We start from the raw sequence: 27,360 nt of genomic DNA, 5'->3' as shown, positions 1-27,360 counted from the left end.
TGGTCCAGTTTGTGGCATTTGGTATTTGACCTGCGCTGGACCTAGTGACCTTTAGGTATTTTTCATCCTATGGGATCTTATCATATGAGATCCTTTGAGGCAACCTTGAAATGTATGGTGCTCCTCCTCTTTCATAATGTAGCCTATAGTGTTTAACAGACAGCAGGCCACATTTAGTTTTTATTATGGTTTTTATTGTTTTATTTTGCAAACCCCCGAGAGAAAACATACTTAATCCAAATCAAACTTTGGCACTAACTGGCACATCTGTGTACAATTGTGGTAATACAGGCTGTATGTAATGCCTACAGTGCCTTTGGCTAGAAACCGACAAAGTATCACTTAGACTACAGCAGTTATTGGGGTTAATCAGTGCTGGCACAATTTTATCTTTACCTTTGTTATTGTATGACATCATGTGTTCAAATGAAGGGTGTAACTCAAACAGGATTGACATTAAAAGAATAATTAGATTTGAAGATTAGAAGAATAAGATGTATTTTGTCTGAACCTAACGTTTGAGGTCAACTGGCATTACAAAATATTACAAACTATTAGATCAATCAGAACCATCTGAATTCATAAGACGGACATCTAGATTCCTGTACGTGAAATGTAGTATTGAAAGAAATTCCTGTATCAGGTCATGTCCTGTTGAAAAATGGCTGGGTTATTAGAGGCTTATGGTCTGTCTGTGTAGACAGAGGAAATAGAATGGCTTTTCAGCTTTTGGATTTCATAACATGGAATAACTGAAATAAAACTGAAATATTTCTCATGGCTTCAGCCTAGAAACCTACCTTGATTTACATTTTTGGGTTCTTCTCAGTCATCCAAGATCTTTCAGCTTATAGCTACTTTTACTGATTGACTTGGAAACAGTAATGAATTAACCTTAAGGTGACTGTTGGTTGTTTCAAACACCTGAAATGTGGTTTTGCTCATAAGTATTTGTACAACAAGTAAATGACAGTAAATGACTAAATGTTTAAAAAAAGACTAAATGAACAATTTTCTAAGTTGGCATGCTTTCAAAGTAGCAGATTTCTGAAAAGGCCGTTTGTATTTATACTTGTCAGGCTGCGGGGCCTTCCTTTAAAAAAAAATAAAAAACTGGTTAAAGGTTAGATTTTTTCCTCCTAATGTCTTTATTTATTTTGACAGTTGAGGTGATGCTGAATAGGAAAGTAAAACCACAGTCAGAATATAATAACTTTTATTTTACAAAGACAATGTTTATTATTTTCGCAGTTGCAGCACAGTTGTACACAAATAGATTGTCAACTATGTAAACACCATTAGGAAAAGGTGATTCCTTTAAAAGTGGTGGTGGAGACTTTTGGGAATTACTATGCAGGTTGTGATGAATTGGCAAACACACCACTATTTTGGTAATGTATACCCTGTATACTAGGAATTGCTAGGAAAAACATACCATTTCCTGTTCAGTACCAGGGCTCCTTTGGCGGGGGATCGTTGTTGAAGTGACATGTGCTGGTTCAAATGAAATCCACATGGACAACATAGACATACTTGACTTTAGCCCGAGGCCACTGACAGGAAAATACTCCTAACCCATGGTATCACCCTGGGGTCAGATGGTTGTGACATCACTGATCTTGTATTTCTTGATTCAAGCCTAGCATGGCTGACTGAAGGTTGGGCCTTGGAGGATTCCTGAGTCTTTACTTGCATGGCTGTTGTCTGGGCTTATGTTAAAACCAGAGCAGGATGCTGATGTTACTTTGGGGACTTAAGTGTTTGTTAACTAAACAAGCCAAATGCTGCGTTTGATGGGTTTTAGTGGTCAGTAATGGATATTGCTTTGCCCTGTAGAATTTGGCATGTGGTCTTAAAGGCACCAAAACAGATGTGAATCTGAGTCAACTGTTGGGACAGAAGTAGAGTTTAACAGCGTGAACAAATTATTAATCAGATGTGGAGAACAACAATAATATATTGAAATAAGGTGCATTATTTATTTTATTTTTTTATGCATTATTGCAATCTGTTTGTCATCACACTAATGTGCTTGAGTTCTTTGGGAGTATTTAGCAAAACACTAACATTAACATACTTCTCTCTGCCAACACTGATGTTTTTTTCAATTTATTGCAATTTTGAGAGGAAATATAAGATTCAGCCACGCCTCATTAGAAACAAAAGACACGAATCACATACAATGATTGATTTGTTTTTATCCCGGTTGAACCAAAAAATGATCTAGCATTTGATTGAGCAAGCAATGGAAGAGGTATTTACACAGTTCATATGGAACATAAATATCTGACGTCAGCAACGAGAGCCTTTCATGTAAACTAGTGATCTTCCTGCTGCAGATTGATAAACATCTGCGATGAGCATGGTTGACGTCAAACGGCATCGCTTGAAATATAGTCTTCTGTTTTGAGGCCCTGTGCAAATTATACTTGGGACTCATTTGGACATGATTCACAAGGAACGTGAATGGAGCCTCAGTGATATGACAAAAATGCAAGCATTGGATAGAGCCCATGTCTGAACCACTTGCAGAACAAAGCCTGGGTCTGGAAACAGACACTTCGGGAGAGGGCCGTTTTGGCCAATATTTGTTCATGGGCACTCCAACTGGGGATGGATTCAGTGGAATCAAATAAGAGGAGACATGGGGTAGAAATCTGGAAGTATTTAAGTTGGGCTTTCCCTGGTTTATCCAATGATCGTGAACAGGGCCCACAGTAGACAGCCAGAGAAAACGTCTGCTTTCCCTCAACTAGCATCGCAAAGTATCTCAGGGTATCTAAAGCTTATCGTTGTGAATCCTTTTCCCGACAGCACTTTAATGCATGCTCTTCTCACGTAAGGCTACTGCTGAAGATGTGATAGGGCCTGTTTATATTCAGGCCTGTCGATGGCTATCAAGTTGACGCAGTGCTCTAGATTTCATAAACCTCAGGATCATTGTCAAAAAAAAAGTGTTTCTCCCTGTGCTTGGAGTAATAGTGGGTAACAGTATGGTGGATTAAGTGTCCAAGAGGGTTGTAGTAAAAATCTCAAAGTAACAGATCTGCCTTAGACAGTGGAGCATATCACATTTCACCGCTGTCTTATAAAATACATTCTACACTGCTGTTAGTGATGCGATGTCAGCTAGAGACACAATGGATGTAATTGTAGCACTCTTTATATAAAGTGTTAATACCTACGGTACCGGTGTGCGTTAGCTACCTGTCAGGTCTGTTTCTACTTTTGCTTCTCTGGGAGGCTGTGGGGGCCACTGGCTCCCAGATGGGGAGGAAATTCCTGCATGTCAATGTCTGAGTCTTCTCATCGATGTTACATATTCAGCCCTGTCTCTGCTCGTGATTAACCGCCGTTTACATCACGGAATTTTGAGTTCTCCCATGATATGGGGGAACTAAACTTATTGTCCGCTCGAGTCATATTCGCTCAAGAGCTGTAATTGCGAGCATATTTCAGGGAAGACAATACGAAGTGGAGACATCGGGGTTGTATTAGGTCTACTTTTGATGTATCGAAAGACAAGGAATAGTAGTCGCACTTGAGGTCGTTCCATTTCTGTCTTAATTTTATGAAGTAATGTTGTCTTTTTTGTAAGGATTTATGCAGTCTCTAAATTTGCTGAGACCAGGTGCAGGGTACTTTTTTTATTTTATTCTCACTTTTGGAGAATTCAAAGGAGATAACAGCTTCGGTAAACACATTATTTGGCTCTGCAACATAGAACAATATTGCCCCCATAAACCTGTGTTTACCTTGGAGGAATTTGTTAATGAGACACACCAAGCAGGTGTTACGGTTCAACTAGCTCTACAAAAAATTGTAACATTTGTTTGGGAGACTGCTACACAAGACTGAACAATACTTTTGTCAGCTTGTTGTTGAAAAAAAAGTTAAAAGCAACTGGAAGGACTTGGACAAGGGATATCTTGACATCTGCTTTAAAGATTGTTGACTGGCTTTAACATTGATAATGATGTAAACAGAGACAGTTCAATTAATATAACATGTTATTTAGCATCCATCATTTCCCATTTTACTATTCTGTCCTGACTTTACAAGTTTACAATTCAGTAGAACAGTAGAGTGGGACATGGATATAGAAGTAGGTTCCAGTTTAAACATCTTACAGATGGGAGGGCACTTTTGGCCATTTCTTGTTGACTTATGGTTGCTCAGTTTACTTTTTGTGAGAGGTGTTGGCTTCAAGAGAAAGCCCTGCTGGTGAAACTTAATATACCTACTCTACAAGTTGTTTATTTGAGCCATTGTTGATGGCAGAAGCCCAGTTAGGCACTCACTACAGACCACTGTTTAAGTCTGTGGAACTTTCCCTATCACATGCGGTCAGCTGCTCCTACAGTGCACAATTGATCAAATACTTTGTTGAGACAGTCGTGGAATAATTTAGACTTTATAGTATCCCTTTTAGTCAACATCACCCACTACAATAAACTCTTCCATGTCAACATGGTCCTGATATGAACAAACAAGTGTCACTTCGTTACCCTGTGAATGGGAACTACAATGTTTGCAGTGCCAGTGACAATTTTTTTTAACATTTACATGAAACCACTTTCAATCATTAGAATGGCAATGTCTTTAGTTACACAATTTTTGCATGCCAGATTGGTTTTGGTATGGACTTCATTAGACAGGGTTTGACTGTGCTGAAGGTTCAGGGTTAGTTCTAGGTGTTGGATCAGGCCTGGGTGGCTGTTTTGGCCTGGTTGATGTAAGATCTATGACTGTGACATTCCTTTGCCCCACGATGCTTCTCTTACCAGCTGTTCCCACGTTGACAACATCTGTTGTTTTGACTTCTGTCTTTGAAACTCCCAGCAAAACAGGACCTTTAACAGAAAAGCAGCCTGGGATTGCTCTCTGGCCGTATGTTTTACTTCCCCAGTCTGTCTCAAATCCTCAGCATATTCTTTCATCTTTTTCCAAACACGAAATATGACACAGACAATTATGTAGCGATATAATATGTAAGAATGTTGCAATACTAGGGGTGTAACAATATATCGTGGAACACTATATCGCAATACAAAAATTTTACAATATGTATCGTAGAGTTACATTTATAGAGTTATGGCAATATTTTTACAATATGATGTCTGTTTGATCCTATTGGTTGAGCTACCATCGCGCGACCTACTCTGCACCTGCGTCATGCGTGCATTCACAGACACTACATTGTATGTACAACAAAGAAAATTGTTGAAAATGTTTAATGTTTTGGAAATAAATCTGTTAATTGAATTTCAGTTCCATTTAAAATGTTGTATCAGTATCATGATAAATATTGTATCTTGAGGTGAGTGTATCATTACACCCCAATGCAATAAGGTCTATTTTATATAATGTGTGTTGATGTGATACTAAAACATAGCTGTTTTAAAGACTGGCGGTACATACTGCACTGTATCGTGTTGTAAGAAGTATGATAAACCATGACTATCTTGAGAATGGATAAAACAGCCATATTTGGACTATCTTTGATGCAGCTGACATGACCTTAAGTGTCTGTTTGCGAGTACCGGGTTAATATTCTGGACAGCCTTCACACAGCCCTGCACTGCAAGCTTGTACTTGCTCCAGGTCTTCTCAGATCCCCTTTGAAGACAAAATGTAACTACGGTTACCATATGCTTAGTATTACCATCCACTTGCTCTGCTAGCTCTCCGCAATGTGATTGGAATTCAGCCTTGGCACTCTGAGATATGCTGAGATATTGTGTTTGCTCGAACCTGTAAATATAGGATACATCTTATCTTTCTGCAAAGAGTTAGCTTTCATACTTTTTGATCCCAGTGGTCTCAAAGGATTTACCAGTATAGATAATGTGAAATTAAATATATTATAAGGAGAACTTAGGTATTTACAATCAAGTTAAATATTAGGCAAATAAATGAAACATGCAGCTTCTGACCTGTAATCATTTCTGATCAGGGATTTTTTTAGTTTATGTTCAAATCTGTGACGTTGGGAATGGGAACAAGAATGGAAATGTCCCTTTTATTGTGTGTTCTTCAGAAGTGACAGAACCTGTACTAATAGTCATGTTGGCTGAGTAACAGATATTTCTCCACAGGAACTAGTCTGGTCTCTCTTAAATGCTTCTCTAAATGCTTCCATGTGTGCTATTGGCTTACCTGTCCACAGTGATGGAGAGGGTGGGGTCACCATGAGAGCGTAACCTGCCAATCCAAGACAAAGACTTATTTTTATGCACACAGAGAAAAAATATGACAAAATAAAATTAAAACCAGCATTTAACATTTAATAAAAGTTTTTTTTATAGATAGAAAGAAAATAGGAAATAAAAAAGTATAACATCTATTTAGTGCTTTTTTAATGCTAAACAACATTTATATTATCATCAAAACGTGTTTGACTTTAATACTGTAATACACAAGCTGTTTTACGTAGTAATACATTGAAAACCACACAAAATAAACATGAATTTGCAGGATTTCGTTTGGATCTCAAATTGGCGAACTGTGAACCAGAGCCATGAAACTCTCTGAATGGAGGCTGTGTAAAGCGGAACCATGATACCTACTAAAGCTGTTAACAAATACAATAATCTGCCAAATAAAGCCCATCACTTATCAGCAATATAACTTTTTTTTCTGGTTGAGAGCCATTGTTAAACAGAATCACAGGCATGTGGTTTGGAGGTATTCAGTAATGTGGCAAGTTAAAGCCATTGGTCTTATTTCGTCATATGGTAATCCATGTTATTTCCACATGAATGTCATCGGCTTGTACTAGATTTACCAAGCCAATCATGTGAAGTGAATTGTTATTACAATTTTTTTTTTTGGGGGGGGGGGGGCAATCTGTCCCAAGAGAATATCTTTTTTCATGTGACCTAGTCATGCCTCTTGAGTGCCTTCGTACAAATGCAATGAAGGAACTTTTTTTGCCATTACAATATGTTACATGTCTTTCTATTTGCTATTCCGGGTTAACCTATAGTACAACCTATAAACTTATCTTAAGGCAGTTGTGGCAACCATAAAGCTAACAATAGCAAACCAAATGCACAAAGCCAATGTACGGGACTCTAACTAGCCATACATGCTACATGTTTCACTTCAACCAGTATCAACCAACTTTTAACCCTCACAAGGATATATTTATACCACTCAGGATCAAAATCCCACAGCACACCAGAAGACCAGTTGCCATTTACTTATGTCCCACTTTTGCACAAATATTTCCCTAATCTTAAAGCATACAGACTTGTTAGTTGCCTTACCTGAGAGAGCGGTGTGTGTCTGTGTAGAAAAGTGGTGGACTAGAGGTCCCTGGGTCTTCCCCCTCTTGCTCTCAGAGGTGAAGCTGTCCTCTGGTCCCACGGGCTGTGCCAGCTTTCTACGCTCGGTTTTACCAGCCCTGATTAACTAATGGCTGACAGATGAGGCTGTCTGGGCAGAGGGAGGAACTCACGGTCATATAACGTCTTTTCCCTGCCGTTAAACAGCAGATACAGTTCAGACGACGAGCACAGCCCGTATGGCTGTGATTTCCTTTCTTCCTCCTTCTCTTTTTTCCTTTTCATTTTTTTCTTCTTCTTCCAACAACAGTACTGAGGAGGGGCTGCCAGCCCTCCTCCCCCTTTCCACCCCCATCCTCACAGAATGTTTGCCTGTTTCTGTCTTGAGTGGAAGGGATAGTCTTATCATTTTGGGAGTGTGTTTGCAGCGGGTTTGTGAATCTGCCATGTTTAAGATCAGCCACTCTGTATGGGCTGGCTTTGATCTTTCCAGTCAGCTGAGTCTTGCTCTGTGTTTAAAATACCTCTGTAATTACAATGTGTGATGTATGTGTGTAGAGTGTCAACTACTGCCTGCACCACAGTAAAGAAAAGTAAGGATCTGTTCAAATGGGTTCAAATGGGTACTCCAGTGGAGTGCACATACCAAGAGCTGCTCAAACTTGTCCCTGAGTTCGAATGTTCTAGACTGTTCCACCTTTATCAGCAGAAAACAGTTCTGGTTGTTGTTCAGAGATGCACAATAATAAGGGCATGTTGTCAACATTTTATTTTAAAAAGTTGTGAAAATCTCCCTTAAAAATATGTGTTACAACATAATCCATCAGGATGCAGGTTGATGGCCACGAGGAGAGCCCAAATCCTTGCGTTCTGGTCTTACGCAACATTCTGAGATCATAATTAATGGACAATGCAATATTATATTTATTATCTGGACTGGAAAATATGCTAAGACAAAAAAGAGTTTTCCACGTCTTGTGTACCATATTCCTGCACCCCATTTTGGAGTGGCTTTGTGTTAGAGGGGCTCTTTCGCGGGGCAGAAATAGAGGGACCTCTAATTGCTGTCTGGCCTCATGAAGATAGAAAAGTCTAGAATATTTGTATTTGCCATCTCAGGAAAGGGACTTTTTGAAAGCTCTAATCAGGGTCCTTGGTTTTCATTCTCTTTTTTTTCTTCTTTCCTTCAAGATTTCCTGAAGCATTGTAGACTGATTGAAACCAGATGATTGTCTAGCCTTGTGCATGCATCTAGGTTTTGGCTTGGGAGCCTTGTCTTTCTCTACTGTGTGCCATGCACAGGGGTTTAGCAGTAAGTCCTTTGTTTACAGGTTAAAAAAGTTTACTGTGTTCAGCCATGGGCTAGCTGTGAGACTTTTGGCGGAAATCAATTTTATGTAAAACCAAATTGGGTTATAGCTCAACCACTTGGCCATTAGATGCAGCCACAACGGCTTTGTATATCACAAGATGTGGAGTGAGGACAGATTTTTTTTATATATCTACACTAAGTATTGTACAATATGATGCTTAGAATATGGACTATAGTTTGTCTGCTTTTGATGTTGTTTCTACTCAAGTTTATCTGTCCCGCTACTTTCAAATGTGGACCCCCCAACAACCAAACTAAACAAAGAGCAGTAGTTGCTTAAACATTTAAAAATAAATACTAACACTGGCTCACCACTATAAATTGTATTTTACTTTCATTTGTGTCACGCTATTATTTTCCTTCACAGGAATGTAACATTTCCATTTAGAGACTACTGTTTGATACTGTATTGTCAGACAGAAGCATTGTATTCATGCTGCCATTTTGTGCCATATCTTTCCTCTCCAGTGTTCTGTGAGCTGTGGTCAGGGAACCAAGCAGCGGGAGATAGCCTGTCTCTACCAGAACCAAACCCAAATTGAGGACGAGCACTGCGGTCATCTGTCGCGACCCCGGACCCAGAAGGCCTGCCGGGCCCGGAGATGCCCCAGCTGGAAGGCCAACAGGTGGAGCGAGGTATGTGTCCTCGCTGTCCCCATTCACTCTCAAAATACCCCTGGGCCCCTCGGTGCTAGCAGCTGGGACATCAGCACAAACAGATGAGTTTCCCAGGAGTCCCGCCTCATACGCACACGCTCTACACCTGTCCAATCACCAATGAGTTTATACAATGAACACCTGTCCAATCACCAATCAGTTTATACAATGAACACCTGTCCAATCACCAATCAGTTTACACATGTGAAAGTCCAGCATGACCAATTTGGACATAATATAAACACCCATGTCGGGATTTGCATAGCTGTTTATGCAATTCACTTGGCTTGTATACTTGTGAGAGAAAATATTATGGGAAAATGTTGCTCTGAAAGCTTGTACTGGGTTTTCGCTCTGTGCTCAGTACGGTACATTCAGAACAGTTATGCAGTTCTCTGCATAGGACAATCAACATTTCTGTGGAGAATTTTCCGAACCAACAAAATATGCACAAAGTTCAATTGTGTGCATTGTAAAACTGCACTTACAAAATGTCTTAAAAAGTAAATTACTTACTGGTACTCCTGTGCCAAAGATTTGACTCCATTGCAAGTCACACAGCCAGCTTAGTCTTCCTAGGTAAGAGCATGTTACTCACTGTGACAACCTTCCCAGCAAGCCAGCAGGTTATAGCAGCCTGGAGCAATCGGACACTGTCAAGGTTGCAAAGGCCAGGCAAGGGAGAACCACTGGGGTTGGGGGGCGGGGGGGGGGAATCAGAGTTCTGGTGGAGCCAACTACACAGTACTGAAATCTGCCACCCGCAAACAGGAGTGTGACACACTTATGGCCCAGAGTCACGCCAGTGCAGGCACATCCAGGGAGGCCAGGACAGGGCAAGCCATGAATCCAAATTTAACACAAGGCTAGAGAGAGGGAGTAGGTGAAGGGAGGGAGGGAGGGAGGGAGGGAGGGAGGGAGGGAGGGAGGGAGGGAGGGAGGGAGGGAGGGAGGGAGGGAGGGAGGGAGGGAGGGAGGGAGGGAGGGAGGGAGGGAGGGAGGGGGGGGGAGGGGGAGAGGGGGGGGGGGTGAAGAGGAGGTTTGTCCTGCTCTGACAGGCTCCATGGAACAGCTAACGTCTTTCCAGGAACACGGAATAAGCAAGCTGTCAAGAGACCATGAACAGAGTACATTAAGCAAAATAACTCAAACAACCAAGTTGCTTGGACCAAGGCAGTCAAATAATAACTTGGATAATCAAGTTATCTATTGAAACCGTAATGTTTTAATAATACGAATATATAGGTCATTAATTCATTAATTCAGAGGATATACAGTCAGCAGTTACTCAGGTCCTTAGTGCACACTCACAAATCCACAGTCCTGCTGGAAAGTTGTGAAACCCCATTAGGTTCAGAGTGAGCCTATCTCTGTCTTTCTCTATGAGACCACTGCCACTTCCCAGACCCCAAGGGCCTCATTCCGTCTCTCACTCTCCCCTGTTGGTGTCTGGAAGCAATCATCTCCCTCCACATACCACCAGAAACCATGAAATCCACAACTAGAGCATAAAGACATGTTTTATATCTTAACATGCATGCCTGTGACAACTTTGGAAACCTCAGCACCAACCGTTTGGGCTTTTCAGAAGCCACTCATTCACTCTCGACTGCCTTGGACTGGGGGTGAGGAGGTAGAGAAGGAGGGGGGTAAGGAGGGAGGGGGGGTGAGGAGGGAGGGGGGGTGAGGAGAGGAGAGGGTGTTGAGGGGGTAGTGAGGAGAGTGGTGTGGTGGCTACTATCCCCACTGATAGGTCCACACCAGCGTGGGTCTGCCTCCCACCTCTCTATTAGCTGGTTTTATAAGGCTGGTCTCTGCCTTATCCCTGGCCTGGTCACTGGGGGTCGGGGGAAGCACAGCAGATTAGGGAGCTGAACATTCAACAGCCTGCATAATGTAGATAGAAAGAAGAAGTCTCAAGGAAAAAGATTAGAATCAGGTTTCTGAAGCCAAACCTGTCATTGGAAGAACACAAGACAATACATTCCTTTCGAACAATTCGGTCTATTAGAAATAGGAGATCTGCTTCTCTTGATTATCCAAGTTCAGATTTCCAAAATTGACTTTGTTCTTCTTCCAAACATATGGATTGAAAACCTAATTCAATGCATAGTTTATGATGCTCACTTAATTGACGGAAAAGTGAAAAAGTGACCTTTCAACACATTTGGAAGGGTTAGGGAGGGAGGGAGGGAGGTAGGGAGGGAGGGAGGGAGGGAGGGAGGGAGGGAGGGAGGGAGGGAGGGAGGGAGGGAGGGAGGGAGGGAGGGAGGGAGGGAGGGAGGGAGGGAAAAAAATGCAAAATCTCTGATGTAGCTATTATACCGCTCTAGTATGCAAATTATTCTGATGTTTGTGTATGTGTGTGTGTATGTGTGTGTGTGTGTGTGTAGTGCTCTGTCACCTGTGGAGTGGGCACCCAGAACAGAGATGTGTATTGCAGGCTGAAGCGTGCAGGCCGGGTCAGTGAGGAGTTGTGTGATCCTCTCTCTCGTCCTGCCAGCACCCAGACGTGCCAGCTGGCTCACTGCATCTCTTACACCTGGGTGGCTGGCGAGTGGCAAGATGTAAGTATTCTCTCTCTACTGTATGTTTCTCTTTCTCGTTGTCTCTCTTTTTTGCTTCCTTTCCCTCTTGCCCTGACTTTCTTTCTTCCTCTCTTTCTTCCTCTCTTTCTCTCTCTCTCTCTCTCTCTCTCTCTCTCTCTCTCTCTCTCTCTCTCTCTCTGTGTCTCTCTCTTTCTCTCTCTCTCTATCTCTCTCTGTCTCTCTCTCTCTCTCAGGATCACTCCCTTACTTTTTCTCTCACTCGCTCCCCCTATTACCCTGACTTTTCTCTTTCTCTCTTATTTTCACTCTCAACCCTTCTCTCTCTCTCACCCTTCTCTCTCTCTCACCCTTTCTCTCTCTCTCTCTCTCTCTTTCTCTCTCTCTCTCTCTCTCTCTCTCTCTCTCTCTCTCTCTCTCTCTCTCAGGGTCTCTCTATTTCCAGGTTGTTTTCTAGAGAACCTTTTTTTCAGTTTTGTACTTAAGCCAAAAGCAAATGTAAACTTCACTCAACACACACAATTGCAGACTAACCAAGAGGTGAGGACATTTTGACAAAGTGAAGCAGCCCACAATACTGGCACTTAATCAATTTCAACGCACGCTATTCCACCAAACCCCTATCTTCTTACGAAATAATAAAATTCTAAATTTCGTATCTTGGCTGACAGTTTCATACACTCATTAGTGGGCAGAACTTGGTTAGACCAGCATATGTGTTTAATCAATAGTGGTCATGGTGTTTGTGTGCAAGGCAGACAGTAAATCACCTAGCGTTGTTGTTGGCAAGAGAGACAGAGCAGGAGAGAGAGAGAGAGAGAGAGAGAGAGAGAGAGAGAGAGAGAGAGAGGGAGAGGGAGAGGGAGAGGGAGAGGGAGAGGGAGAGAGAGAGAGAGACATAGAGAGAGAGAGAGAGAGAGAGAGAGGGAGAGGGAGAGGGAGAGGGAGAGGGAGAGAGAGAGAGAGAGAGAGAGAGAGAGAGAGAGAGAGAGATAGAGAGAGGGAGAGAGAGAGAGAGAGAGAGAGGGAAGGAAGGACAGCTGTGTGGTTTCCTGAGGAGGCCCCTCTGGGATAGACACAAGGGCCTTGGTGATAGCCATCAGTCTGTGATAGATCTCATCCCGGCCTCAAAGCACTGATCCATATCGTCCCTTTTGTGTCGCAGAGAGGTAGTGGGCGGTACTGAGAGAGACTGTGTGGGCACAGAGAGGTGTCGGACTTTTTTCAAAGACAGTTCTTTCTTTCATGAAGTCTTTGTGGTCTAAAGTTGAGGACACAGAAGATGAACACCATGTAAGGACTTGGTGCTGCCTCCCCCAGTGTAGGAATGCTTGTACATGCACACCCACACACACTCACACACACTCAAACACACTCAAAACCTGGCTGTGTTGCTACAATATGCATTCTGCTGACAGCTGGCTTCTTCTTTTTCTCTCTCGCTATTCTTTCCCTCTCTTGGTGTGACTCTCTTTCAGTTTGGCCTAGATATCTTCTCAGCATTCCACAGGCAGCGTTTTATGAACTGGTCAAAGTTTGTTTATCGAGTATTTGGTATGACTTTGTTTGACCACTGTTATACCTGTCTTCACTTTTGACCTCAGGTATGTATATATATACCTTGAGAGCCAATATGACATTTTACTTTGCTGGTTTATGCTCTGAAATAGTCTATACACATGTCTTTGTGGGTGCAAAGTTTGTTTTAGGAAGATTAAGATGCAGCAATCTGGAACATCAAAGCCTCATGGCTAACCTGGCAGCACTCCCTTGGGGCATGTGTGCTAGCTGCTGTACCACACTGCCCCCTCTGGCCACCTCGAGGCATTACCCTTCTCAACATGCAACACCACTTGAACCGTAGCATTTCAGTGTGGCATGATGATGATATATATGACGATAACACTTGATCCTTTTCATCCTCCTGTCCCTGCAGTGCAACGCCACCTGTGGCGAGGGCGTGAGGAGCAGGGAGGTGGTGTGTTCGGGGGCGTCGGGGAGCCCGGTCCAGAACAGCCTGTGTGCGGCTTCTTCTCAGCCCAGCCCGCTGCAGGCCTGCAGCACAGACCCTTGTCAATACATTTGGAGGACGGGGGAGTGGTCCCAGGTAAGACGGCGAGAGGAGGATCAGAAGGTGCACATTTCAACTGCGGATAGGATGAATTGAAAAGGACGCTCGATCATCCTCTGATCAGCGGCAAATGAGTCAACGAGTGTTTGTGAATGGGCTGTGTGCATGCGACAGTGCTCTGCCAGCTGTGGTGTGGGCTACCAGCAGCGCATGGTGTCCTGCTCCGCGACGCTCTCCCCCCGCGCTGGGATCCCCTCCTATGAGAACCAGCCCTTGGTCAGCGCTCACTGCCCCGAGCCCCACCCCCCAGGCACCAGACAGTGCCTCCTCCGGGACTGCCCGCACGACGCCTACTGGAAGGTCGGACAGTGGAGCAAGGTGTGTGTATGTATGCGCGTGTGCGTGTGTGCGCGTCGATTGTACATGTGTTTGTGTGTGTCCACGCCTCCTCGCGTGCGCGTGTATGCAGGATGTGTGTTTGTAACGTGCAGCAGATGTTCTCGTTACTAGCGGTATCCTCGCGTGTGTCACAGTGTTCCCAGACGTGTGGCGCGGGGGCGATGGAGCGCGGGGTGGAGTGTCTGACCTCCAAAGGCCAACCGTCCAAACACTGCCGTCCAGCTGAGAGGCCCGAGACGCAGGCCTCCTGCCGAGAACGAGAGTGTGAGTCCCGGCCGTCACAGCCCCTCCCTCGCAAACGCCTTCCATTCCTCTCAATCTGCCCTATTCCCTCTGGAACGCTGCAATGAGTTGCAGAAGGCAGACTCATAACTGGTGTGCTTTAAAGCACACAGCTTAGGTTTTAAGTTCCTTGCCAATTTTGTCTGATCCATGTTGCGCTCGGTGCCAGTAAGGAATGTGCGCAGTAATAGTATTAAATTGTCTGCGGCGTATACAACTGCCAGCTCCATATCTGATTGTGTTTACCGTGGGACCACTTATTGCTTTATTTGAACACATCAGGAAGACCGTTAACTATTTCGGAACGCCTCACTCAGAGATGTATTTCATTTTTTTTACAATAAACTGAGTAAGTATACCTGCAGGCACACTGACAAGGCCTGTCAGACTGTGCCCCGGGCCAAGGCAGCCTTACTTCTGACCCTGCGAGCTGAACCGGCTCAGTGCCAAGGTTTGCAGGTTCATTCCCCACATTTGAGATGTTTAGACACAGGCCCAGAATTGTTCTAGGGTGTCATGCCGCAGTTATGCTCCTGCCAAGTCAGGCACTGGTGAAATGAAATGGATATGCTCGCTTGACAGCCAGTTCAGCGGTCAAGAATTAAGGCTAATCAGCTAAACAGAACTAGCTGGCCTCCTCGCACTTTGGAAACTAACGCGCGATAGTATAAAGAGAGATTTCCTTGTTTTTTTGCGTGCCATTTATTAAACATGGATGTTTTTGTTTATGGCTGCGTCAACACTTCCATGACTGCACCCTGCAGTTATGCTTTCATGAACTGTGTCTCAGCACAGCGTGAAATCTGTCATGGTCAGTCATGCAGCACCATTAAAGGGTTTTAAAAAGCGCCTGGTTAGTTTAATGTAAAGACTTCCCATTCACTTGATTTAAAGTCTGGCAGTTCCTCACACGGTTCTGCTGTAGTCCCGAGTACTACCTTTGTCTTCTCCTCTACCCCCAGGCCAGTTGTTCGCGTCCTGCCAAGATGTGCAGGTGAAACTGGGGGTCAGGATGGATGGAGAGTACTATCTCAAAGTCAGGTCCAGGATCCTGCAGGTTTGTATGCTGTGTCTGACCCCTGTGCACACACCTCATCACTCTGCCTCGCTGACATGGTCAGACCTTATGTGTTCTTTGCTCCTAGATTTACTGTGCTGAAATGCAGACTGATTTCCCTAAGGAGTACGTGACCCTGCGCAGCGGTCAGACGGACAACTACTCAGAAGTCTACGGTCACAGGTGGCTGTTTTTAGGGGAAACGGACCACCGAAATACTTTTGCACTGCTGATTCTTGATTTTCGGCTGTACTTTCTATAAGCACCATTTCCACGATACTTTACAAAAGCGTGATTGTACTCTCTGTCAGTGTGCCAGTACTAGTAACTGTTTTTGAAAAAGCTGTGAACTGTTTGGGTATACAGAATATAAAGCCCTCAAATCTGTTTACCTGCATAATGTGTCTTAGAGTCATTCCTTAAACACTTGAGTAATTCACTATTTCGTGTGTAACAATCCTTTTTCTTTCAGGCTGCTGAATCCTTTTGAATGCCCGTTCAATGGCAGTAGGAGGCCGGACTGCCACTGTAGGAACGACTACTCCGCGGCAGGATACACCCTCTTCCACAAGGTCCGTCTGGACATCTCTACGCTGAGGATCACGAGTGAGTAACGACTGTGCCGCCGGCCAACGATTCCTTTGCTACGAGACTATGGAGGACTAAATGTGCCCAAATTAAATCGTTTTTACACATTTAGCCCTCCATACGAGACCACACACATCATTGTTGTTTTACCCCCCTCGTCTCTCGCCCCTCGCCCCCGCCCCTCGCCCCCTCCTCTTGCCCGTCCCCCTCTCCTCTCAACCCTCGCCCCTCCTTTGGCATGCGGCTAATGGTTCGGTCAAACAGGCGCTGTTGCAGTCCGAATTCGATTTTCACAGTCTTTCGCCACACTCCCTTAAAATCAGGATTAAGACCATTTACAAGGCCTGGGTCACGTCATGGGTTCTTGAGTTAAACTAGGCCACACACAGGCAGACCCAAGTGTATGCACACATATACACTCTCAGTTATAACGAGAAGAAGACATTGCTTATCCCTTTTTCTACACACACACACACACACTCCCACACATATAGACATCTCCAGGCCATATTCCGTTGCTCATTACAAGAATCAGCCCCTCTCCTGTTGAGCATGTCTCCTATTAGCGAGCACATGTGGCCTGGTCAGGATTAGTGGGAACTGTCTGTGGGGCTGGAGAGAGCCTTTCCCTGCCCCCCACTGGACCCGTGCTGTCCTCTCATCCCATCCACATCCTCTGCCTGGTCCTGGTTCTGGTCTGGGTGGTTCTGGTTCCGGTTCTGCTCCTGGTCGTAGTCATGATTCTCGTCCTGGTTGTAGGTCTGGGCCTGGGCCTGATCCTGCCTCTAGCCTGGTCTTAGTCCTGGTCCTGGTCTTAGTCCCGGTTCTGGTCCTCATCCTGGTCTGGTTCTGGTTCTAGTGCTGGTTTCTGACAGCATATGTTCCCATTATACAGGGCCCAGCCTCTGCATGTTACTCATTTGGACTTGGGGCGGCTTGACAAGAAAGAGAAAAAAGGAGAGAGAATAATGAGTTCAAGATGAAGGGAAGATTATGGAGCGGCGCGGCTATTGCGTGTGTTGCATTTCTCATGAACTTTGCCGCCATGTTGGATGGCAGGAAGAAGGGAGGGAGGGAAGAAGAGATGGAGGAGTGACAGAACGAGGAGCGCGGTTAGTGGCTGTAATGCGTGACAAATTAGGAGAAACACCACAGAGGAGCTTGCGTCTCCATTTAAGGATTGGGGAACTTCCAGTTTTTTACAGAATATCGATTTTTGTGTTTTATTCATGTCTAACACGAGAAACTACGCCTGTGTGCTATGTGTATGCTGCGTGTGTGCTGCCTGTGTGCTGCCTGTGTCTATGTGGTAACCTTACAATGTGACCTGTGAAGACAGATTGTCTCTGGACTCTGACCACCAAACAACTATTAGAACTAAGCACTGCTGATCCTCCGTCTTCAGATGAACTTTCTACATGCACTATTTGGACCAAATGTCACTGTGGATAAAAGTGTCGGCTGAATGAATGGCGAGTAAAACGTATGTGTTGGTGTCCCAGTCACAGACCTTCAGTTCTCCCAGACTCTGCTGGGGCGGCCTGTGCCCTTTGCGACGGCAGGAGACTGCTACAGTGCAGCCAAGTGTCCTCAGGTAAGTCACACACTGTAGAAACCCCGAGTCATAACTCTCGACGCGAGCTCGACATCAAACATTCGGAATGTTCCCCCGTATCCATTGAGTCCATTCGCTGTCTGTGATTGACACTGTGAATGTGTCGAGGTCAGTCCAGTGTAATGGTTGTGGTGCATCGACAGGGCCAGTTCAGTATCAACCTCATAGGAACGGGTCTGAAGGTGGCCGAGTCGACGAAATGGACGTCCCAAGGCAACTATGTATCAGTCAAAGTCCACAGATCAGAGGTGAGCTTGGCAGTGATCCTCACCACGAATTCTTGAAAACACTTAATGAACTATAAACATCTTTTATGGGATATCAAATTGTCCTGTATGCATATGTTGATTCGTAAGAAAGAAAGAAAGGATCAAATAATTGGCATTTGTCATATTTACATCAGATTCACAGAGGAGACATTTGTGTTCACGCAAACACCATGCTATCTATGGAATGTTCTGACCCACTCCATTCCCCTCTTGTTTCCGCGCGTGTCTGTGTGTGTGTGTGTGTGTGTGTGCGTGCATCCATGTGTGTGTGTAGGATGGTGCTAGAATCTACGGACGCTGTGGTGGATTCTGTGGGAAGTGCATTCCCCATTCTCACAATGGACTTCTGGTCCGTGTCCTGTGAGGGCCAAACACCAACATCAAGGCAACAGGACTAACAACAACATCAAGAGTCCACACAGCAGTACTTCTAAGCATCCTGTGTCCTTCATCTGGGAATGTTCTGTGGCCCTCTCATCGTCCTATCACAGCTGTCCTTGCACTCTTGGCAACAAAGGAACAGCTAGAAGATGCCGTGCGCTGTGGGCAGACCTGCTATCTCTGAAGACGAGCCAACTCCCTTTTGTCCATCGTCGATGATGTTTGTAATGGTTACCAAACACATCCCCATATCAGGATTATGAAAAACAGACTCTTTCAGATCCTGTCAAGTATTTTAGCCAAGTTCAGTTTTACACAAAGGGACACAATATTAATGGTATTAGACTAGGAAATCAACTGCACATGAAACTGTTCAATGCCTTGGAGACAGACACTGTTCAGGCAAAGTTATATAATAGTTATCTGTGAAATGACAAACACCATTGCATTGCATTACACACAGGGAAGCCTGTTCTAAACCTGAATGAGATATGTCTCAGTGATTGAGAACATTTGACTCGTTTCGTTGGGGTTGAGACTCCTCTTGAATAAGCTGCAGATCACATGATTGTTCCAGACATGGGTTCTAAACTCGAGATATTAGGGAAAGAGATAGTTAGCAGACTTTGTTAGCGTTCGTGTGCTGTCCGCGTGCATGTTCCTACGTACGTCCTTCCGACCTGCCTTACCTTAAAGGTCAACGTAGAAGTCAATGTCCCTGAGCCCTCCGTTGCCTAACGCTACTGAAAACTCTTTACACCCCAATGACTACTGACTGACATCATGCTGCTACACTGATCTCTCAGCATGTCAAGAGAAGCCCCATTCCACACCAAGAGTGGTACGGATCTGCCCGAGGGGAAGCAATCGTGTTGTATTGTTTTTGTTTTTTTTATCGCAGTAGATTTTTTTTTTTTTACGTAACAAGGTCAACTCATGTTCTCATCTCTGTTAAACTGTAGTCTGGGCTCAGGTGGAATCTCAACCCTCCTCTTCTCTGCTAGATTGGTGAGGTCCCTGTAAATCTCTCGAAGCACCCATAATCCTGTGATATGTTTCAGCATGTTGTAAAATATTTGTTAATTACCTATTTATTCCATAATGATATGTAGATATGTTCAATGTTAAGCGATGACGACTACTACCAATGGAGAAGCCACTGTTTGACTATTTGTTGCTGTGAAAGGTATGTGTTTATAGCATGTGTAACCACTAATCTGTATGAGGATCTTGGAATGGTGCTTTGAATGACTGTAATTACCTCTGATCTTTAGAAGGAAAACACTGGCCTAGGATCAATATATGACGATGTATTCAACCTAGATACTGGCATGGGCTCTGAACCTGGGGGCAGCAGCCTTGAGACTTTGTTTACCCGAAGAGGTTTGACATGCAAGCTTAATATACTGTAAATGAACCTTGCATGCTGCCCAAAAGGCCACCCTGAAGGAGTTTTATTTCTAAATGGACCTCATTATGACCACTAACTATAACAGCAGATCTGGAAACCCTGACATTCTATCACTCTGTTAAGCTTTAACCAAAGTTTCTTAGATGCAGATTAGATTTGTTTTGTTATATATCACACAATGCAGCTACCGGTACTTTTAATTTAAGAAATGAATGAAAACCCTTTAAAAAATTAAATGAGATAGAAAACGTTTGGCTATCATTCTTGTTTGATAGACAATTGTACTATGAGGTCTGTATCAGAAATTTTACTTGATGCACTATGTGCTACATAGAAAAAAGTAAGCCTGTTTTCGATTTCTTAAAAAAAATAACAGTTATGATTTGTAACTTATGTGTATTTGTTAATATTCATACTTGAAGTGTATACTGTGTGTTGAATATCAAATGGGCATTGATATTGAACAAAAAAGGTGCTTGTTTTGCCATGTATTATCCAAAGATGTTAAGAATCATATTACCTTATATGTACAGCATTTAGCCTGTGGAAATTTAATGGTTCTTGAGTTTGTCACTAAATGTACCAACAATGTAAACACTGCTACCATTACTAACACTGTAAAATAAGAAATAATAATAAAAAAAATCTGCTTTTCAATACATTCACAGTTTTTCACAATTGTTAACACACGTTTCTCAAAACAATAACGGTTTTCTCAAAACTGCACACACAAAATGTTAAACCTGACACTGCCTTTGCAAGATGACTCTTTGCCATCAAATCTCTTACAGTTTTTCTCAATTGTTTACACACAAATACTGGTACTTGAGACACAATGACCACAACATGTAACTCATGCACCAACCCCCTGATTCAATTTTGCTAAACTACAAGCACAATTCCTGCTTTACACTCAAATTGCAGTTTCACAACACACTTTTTTCAAAATACTACACACAATTCTCTGCATTTGGCACAATTTTCATGAAGAAATCTTTAGTTTTCTGAAGGAACACACTGCCATTCAAATACGCACACTGACTCATCGCAAGGGCAAACACCTGTCACACAGTTTTACAATTAGCAATCAGAGCTTGAGCATAAAAGGGCAAAAGATTAGATCTTCTGTTTTGGAGTAATGGATGCCAACATTGGAAACAGAGGCAGAGGCAGAGCCAGAGGAGTGAGAGTAAGAGGAGGAGGACGGGGAGGACGAGGATGAGGAAGGCCAAGGACCGTAATCTCTGATGACATCTGAGCCGCTTTGGTTGATCATGTGGTCAACCATGGTCTAACTATGAGGGAGGCTGGGCAAAGAGTACAGCCTAATTTGAGCAGGTACACAGTAGCATCCATCATCCAGACTTTCCAAAATGAGAATAGGTAAGAAATATACTCTCACTACAAAATGGCAGTAGGCTTACTGCATATCAATACAGTACTCAATGAGTACAGTAGAACAGTATTGCCTGTGGACTGTTCTGTAGGACTGTAAAAATAAAGTATATTTCAAGTATTTGGGAAATGTATTCCTACTTTGTATTCCTACACAATATTTACAGTATTTGACTATTTGTTTGGCAGAACTGAAAGATTACCAACACAAGGCGGTCGGGAAAGTCTACTGTCTCCTGAACGGGAAACTGAAATCATGAATATGGTCCAAGAAGGTAACGTCATAACATTACGGCAAATACAAAGAAAAATAATAATAATGTAACTGTATACAGTATACAGTAAATTCTTCTGATGTTTTGAATGTAGACCACTGTATGTGCAACTTTGTGTTTGTTGGGATGTACACTGTCTACATTGTTTTTGTGGGAAAAATCTAATATATTTGTTACCGCGTATTTGTGTGTTCTGAGTATAAAAACAATAGTCTCAAATATTTTGCATCACACTTATGCATGTACTGTCTGTAGTAAGTGTAACACTGAACAAAAAAATGCCTAAATCACTATGATGAATGAAGAAGTGTTTTCCATTCATCATAGTGTTTTACATTGAGTACATCAGTGTTCAAATGGTTCTTATAAATGTCTATTCATATGATGGTTTGTGTGTGTCATTTTAAAACAAAATACAATTTTGAGATTAAATTACATAGTTTTGAATGTAAAGTTTAATTTTGCAGTAGAAGTGAGCGGTTTTGACCATTGTGTGTGTTTTTGATTTGTGTGTAGAGTTCTGAGAGTATGAGGTATGCATTCAGAAAATGTGTGTAACCAATCGTGAAAATCGCGCTGTTCACAAAATGGAAATTGTGTTTTCATTTGGTACACACACTCACAGCCATATTTTCAAATGATACACACATACCATGAAAACAAAATTATAGAAATGGAATACACCCTATGACTGACAATGACTGCATGCAAATATGCAAAATAAAGTTTTATTTCAGTACACACAGAAAACAGTACAGTATTTACATGTAAACCGGCCTGCTAACACCTCCCCCCCCCCCCCCCCCCCCCCCCATTACCTTCACAAAAATAAATTAGGCATCATGCCTCTGGTTCCTGTCTGGCCAGAGGGTCTCATCCACACTCCTTGATGCGGTCTGTGGTCCGGTTGAATGGGACTCGGTACACCTGTTTCATCCGCATGGCAAGAATACGGTCCAATGTAAAGAGGCTGACGGTCTGGACGTTTCTGAATGTAGCATGGTCAGCCAGGATCCAAGTTTGTATTTGTCGGAGAGTGATAGCGTTGTTCTCAAGAACCATATTTACAATTTCAGTCTCCTGTTTGGCTGTGAAAGTGTGTCTTCTTCCTCCACGGTGTGGTGCTCTTTCAGTCCTGCAAAATACAAAGACTGTGAGCACACTGTATTCTATTGATATGCAGTATTACAGTACACAAGGCTGAGATTTGGTTGGACCCTCTGGCCAGCCTCCTTCATGCTCAAACCATGGTTGAGCACACGGTCTACCACAGTTGCCCAAATCTCATTAGAGATGACCGTTCTCCTTATTTCTCCTCTTCGTCCTTCTTCTTCTTCTCCTTGTTTTCCTCCTCCCCCTTGTCCCCCTCCTCCTCTTCCTCCTCCTTGTCCTCCTCCTTGTCCTCCTACTCCTACTCTACCTCCTCTTCTTCCTTCTCTCTCTCCTCCTACTCCTCTACCTGCTACTCCTCTTCCCCCTTGTCCCACTCCTTCTTGTCCTCCTCTTCCTCTTCCTCCTCTCACTCTTACCCCTCTCCTTCTCTGGTTGTCGATCTCTTCAAAGTTCTCCATTGTTCACCAAACAAAACAAAGGCTCAAGGCACTTTTATGCTGCAGACCTAATTGCAAATTGCTCAACAGACCTGAAAGTGTATAGATTTGAATAGTTGTGTGTTGTAGGTTGAAGCTCCGAATGTATACTTGAGGTGTGTGCAACAACTAAACTTTGTGTGTAGTGTTTTGACAACAAGGTGATGTGTAATTGACATAAGAGTGTAAGCAAGGAAAGTCAGAGTATAATGTAGATAAGAAAGTGTGAAGTAGTGCCAAATTGGGTCGAGCAATTGGTACAAATTGTGAAGGTTGTGCAAATTGTGCGGGATTTGCGCATTTTTTGTGTGTTAACAACTGAGAAAAACTGTATTCATAATCTTTACTAGCATTTTTGACAATAAAGAAAAAAACACCCGGACTCGAATGACCGATCGTACAAGCTTTCTCCACAGTGTTGGGAATGAAGGCAGCTTGATGTGGCATGGGTTCATGTGTGCATGATTACCACATCTCCTGTGGCTCCACCACAGAGCACACTAATACTGAGTGGCAGGGGGTCAGGCTGGACCCCTGTGTTCGCTGGCTTGTGGGTCCATGTGGATCCACTTACTGGTGCAGGTTGCATTTCCACAACATGAGTTGAGTTCAGCTCTACTCAGCAACACATAAACACAAAACGTTTTAGCTCTTTTCCTGCTAAAACAAAGTGTTGGACCCACAGCTTGAGCTGTCAGATCAACACGTGACTCACGCAATGTTTGGGTCAAATCAGAGACTGAGGTCATTTTCAATTGTTATGTCGAAGAACAAAATGATAGTTTTGGACTAATTATGTCACATAGAAAGACATACAAGGCCCAAGTAATGACGGGCAGTCATTTCGGTGAGGTCAGCTGTTTATATACTGGCCACTTCTCCAAGGTTCGTTGCACAGTGTTCGCTTTGTACATTAAATGAATCCAGATACAATCATCCCAGAAGACTTACTTTGATTCTGTGCCAGGTGGGACGAAAAAATACCTATTACCCTGGTATCTACAGTAACCTAATGATATGGAAGAAGTTTATGTCACAACAAAAAACATCCCCAAAGCGGTTTTCCAGTAGAGTCAAGCTGTGCTCGATGTCCAGACATTCACTCTCCTGCCTACTACGAAGAAGTCAGGTGGGTTTTCCTTGGCGATGCCAGACAGATTTAATAGCTGGGTTGGAATGCATAGCATCACACTGACACTCCTCATAAAAGTCATTACTCACTAATGATGATTTTAGCCATGAGAAATGTTCTACTCTAAGGAATCGTCCAAACTAGATCATTTAGTATTCTGGTTCATATCCACTACAACCTTTTCTGTGGCCGAGTTGAGGACTGGATTGATTTTGCTGAAGCCAAATATTGAAGAACATAGACACATTTCTTTTTGATTAGCAGTTTACAGTGTACCTCCTTTTCCAGAAGTGACCCCAGAGTTAGATTAACACTGCCCTCTATTGGATTAATAGGTAATTACACCCCTGTCCTGGGAGGCAGGGAGGGAGCGTTTTCATTCTCTTGATTTATCAGATATGACCACGTTTGAAAATGTAGATTACTGATGTAGAATGTCGTATGAAAAGATTCAAAGTGTAGGAAAGTCATATTAATCAACTCCCAACAGTTATGAGATAGACAATCTCACTTAAATAATCTCACTTCCTGAAAAATCCCATAAACTCTCCCAATTCTGTAAATGTGTGTACTTGACATTATATAGAGCATATTTGACATTTTATGAAACTCCAGAACATCTGAACTTCCAGTTTTTAAGATTGTTTTGGGCATCCACTTAAAGCCACAAGATGGCAGTGCAGCATCAAATAAAGTATGTGGGGGTATTAATGCTGTTGATCCTGGGAAATATGAAGAGTAACATGTTTTTAGCTGGTTTTTGTCCCATAAATTCTCTCAAAGTGTGTGCCTGTTTACACTCCCATCAGATGTAACGTTGTCAATGATTAGTGTCTCTCTCGCCCTCTTTTTCCCTCTCTCTCCAAATCTTTTTGCAACTATGTCCACTCTCCATTTGGTATGGCAACATATCTCTGTCTTTTTAGTGGCCACATTTTTTTCCCTACTATATTTTTTGCAAATTAATTGTGTTCAAATAATAAACCGTGGACAGTATTATTTCCTACTTTTAAAATCGAATGTTCTTTCTCTCTTTCACCTGAACACTGAGAATATTCTTGTTTTGTAGTCAACAGTATGCCAGAAGAGCTCCCTCTCTCTCTCTCCTTCTCTCTCTCTCTCTCTCTCTCTCTCTCTCTCTCTCTCTCTCCTTCTCTCCCTCTCTCTCTCTCTCCTTCTCTCTCTCTCTCTCTCTCTCTCTCTCTCTCTCTCCCTCTCTCTCTCTCTCCTTCTCTCTCTCTCTCTCTCTCTCTCTCTCTCTCTCTCTCTCTCTCTCTCTCTCTCTCTCTCTCTCTCTCTCTCTCTCTCTCTCTCTCTCTCTCTCTCTCTCTCTCTCTCTCTCTTTCTCTCTCTCTCTCTCTCTCTCTCTCTCTCTCTCTCTCTGTGTATTTACTGGCCTAAAATATATTCCCTACAACATATTTTTGTAAATAAATTGTGTTCAAATAATAATCTGTGGACAATGTTATCACTTACTATTAAAATATAATGTTCTTTATCTCTCTCTCTTTTTCTCTCGCTCTGTCTCTCTCTCTAAATGGACATTATTGGATATGTCCAATGCATAAAACTAAAGAAAGTGTTTCCGGAAACAAAAAACTGTTCAAATCCAAAATGTTCCTTCTCTTTATCACTCTGTGTATTATTTGTCTCTCTGTTTCCTATTTGAGATACCAGCTTACCCTTATTGCACTGTTTCCTTGTCTCTTGTTTGTTATGTTTCTGCCATGCTAAATGCGCATAGCTGAAAACAACTAATTAGAGAAAGGCAGGATTTGTGCTTCTCCCATGTCAGCTGGTTTATTTCAGGACTTTGGGGCATTGGTTGGCAATCACATATGTAGTCAGTTCTTCTGGAAGGAGTAATGTCAACTATGTCTGTAACCGAGTGAGACCGAATGAGGTCATTTTCAGCTATTGCGTTACACACGTCTGAAGTGTCCATTTGTAACAGCTGCGTTCGATGTGTGGGGGATTTCAGCTCTTGTCCTTTCCTGAGCGTGCGACCACGTTACAGGGCTGTTTGGTATGGTCTCCGGATCGGCACAGTCCAAACAAGGCCAGGAAAGATGGTTTGGGGGTGGGGGGTGGTGGGTGGTGGGGGGGGGTTGGGGGGAGTAAGAGGGATAATGGGGGGTTAGTTGGGGGGTTGTGGGGGAGTCTAGCAGTGTAGTGGGGGGGTAGAAGACCCTTGGGTTGAGAGGAATGTCCAGGAAGTCTGTGGGCACATGTGGCCCCTGTCGAAGAGCGAGCAGCCGTGTCTGTGATACTGTTTGATCCGTGAATGTGAGACGGTGGTGTGAATCACACATTAGGGCTCGCAGAGCACACACCACTACTGGCGGAGCAAGAGGGGATTTGGACATTTGCTCTGGGGTTTTTGTTTTATGACTCCACACTACTAAGCAGAACACACTGGCTGGACACCCCAAGGGATATACTTGGCTGTAGTGAACGGGCCATTCAAGTCTTGGGCTTATTCCATATGAGGATAAACAATACTACATTCGATGAGGTAAAAGATTCCGGTCAAACGGTCCAAAAACAAATTGGTTATCAACTATTAAGAATATCTACAGATTTATGACCAGGACTTTATTTGTGCAAAACGCTTTCCCGTAGTAAAATCTGAAGGCAGTTAAGCAGTCTGGAAAATGTTGACTGGGTCCATGCAGTTAGAAGTTGTGAAGTGAAGGCCAGACATACCTGTGTCCACTTCATTGTGTAGATACCTGATAATAATGGTTGTTCCACCACTGGAAAAAAACTCATTATATTTAATGACTTAGCTCCCAGAATTGAGTGAGCTATCTGGACACTTTAACAGACTGTGTCTGAGCATGTAACTAGGGCACATTAAAGTCTGTAAATAGAAAGCTGTCTTTGTTCCATTGCAGCAGGTCTATAAGAGGCCTGTCGTGTGTACTCTACAACCTATTTAATCACACACACCCCAGTGATGACACAGACAACAGGCCAGACTAGCAACTGAACACACGAAAAAGAATGCCACATCTCTCTTAAACTCCCCC

The 27,360-nt window shown here is 43.2% G+C and overlaps 1 protein-coding gene and 1 long non-coding RNA gene across 3 annotated transcripts in view; one reads left to right on the top strand and one right to left on the bottom strand.

Moving 5' to 3' along the window:
- Positions 1-20,582, top strand: part of LOC146258413 (A disintegrin and metalloproteinase with thrombospondin motifs 20) — a 75,978-nt gene extending 55,396 nt beyond the window's left edge. Inside the window, exons 29-39 of the mRNA XM_084671494.1 lie at positions 9,130-9,297; positions 11,712-11,885; positions 13,801-13,971; positions 14,110-14,313; positions 14,469-14,598; positions 15,579-15,673; positions 15,762-15,856; positions 16,146-16,279; positions 17,764-17,855; positions 18,020-18,124; positions 18,420-20,582. Of these exons, the coding sequence (XP_084527620.1) occupies positions 9,130-9,297; positions 11,712-11,885; positions 13,801-13,971; positions 14,110-14,313; positions 14,469-14,598; positions 15,579-15,673; positions 15,762-15,856; positions 16,146-16,279; positions 17,764-17,855; positions 18,020-18,124; positions 18,420-18,509 (1,458 nt within the window). The 3' untranslated portion in view covers positions 18,510-20,582. The remainder of the gene's footprint in view (positions 1-9,129; positions 9,298-11,711; positions 11,886-13,800; positions 13,972-14,109; positions 14,314-14,468; positions 14,599-15,578; positions 15,674-15,761; positions 15,857-16,145; positions 16,280-17,763; positions 17,856-18,019; positions 18,125-18,419) is intronic.
- Positions 1,200-9,919, bottom strand: LOC146258414 (uncharacterized). 2 transcript variants are annotated; one of them, XR_014729665.1, is made up of 5 exons: positions 9,835-9,919; positions 7,272-7,440; positions 6,160-6,204; positions 5,544-5,619; positions 1,200-4,853 (listed from the first exon to the last, which is right to left on the bottom strand). It is a non-coding gene; the product is annotated as an uncharacterized LOC146258414 (long non-coding RNA). The 2 variants fall into 2 exon arrangements; XR_014729664.1 differs by lacking the exon at positions 9,835-9,919 and having other exon boundaries at positions 7,272-7,545.
- Positions 20,583-27,360: the final 6,778 nt, after the last annotated feature.

Source organism: Hypomesus nipponensis, chromosome 14 (assembly GCF_054491055.1).
Source record: "Hypomesus nipponensis isolate SF chromosome 14, ASM5449105v1, whole genome shotgun sequence".
Taxonomy (NCBI): Eukaryota; Metazoa; Chordata; class Actinopteri; order Osmeriformes; family Osmeridae; genus Hypomesus; species Hypomesus nipponensis.
This window is presented reverse-complemented; position numbering and strand designations above follow the sequence as displayed.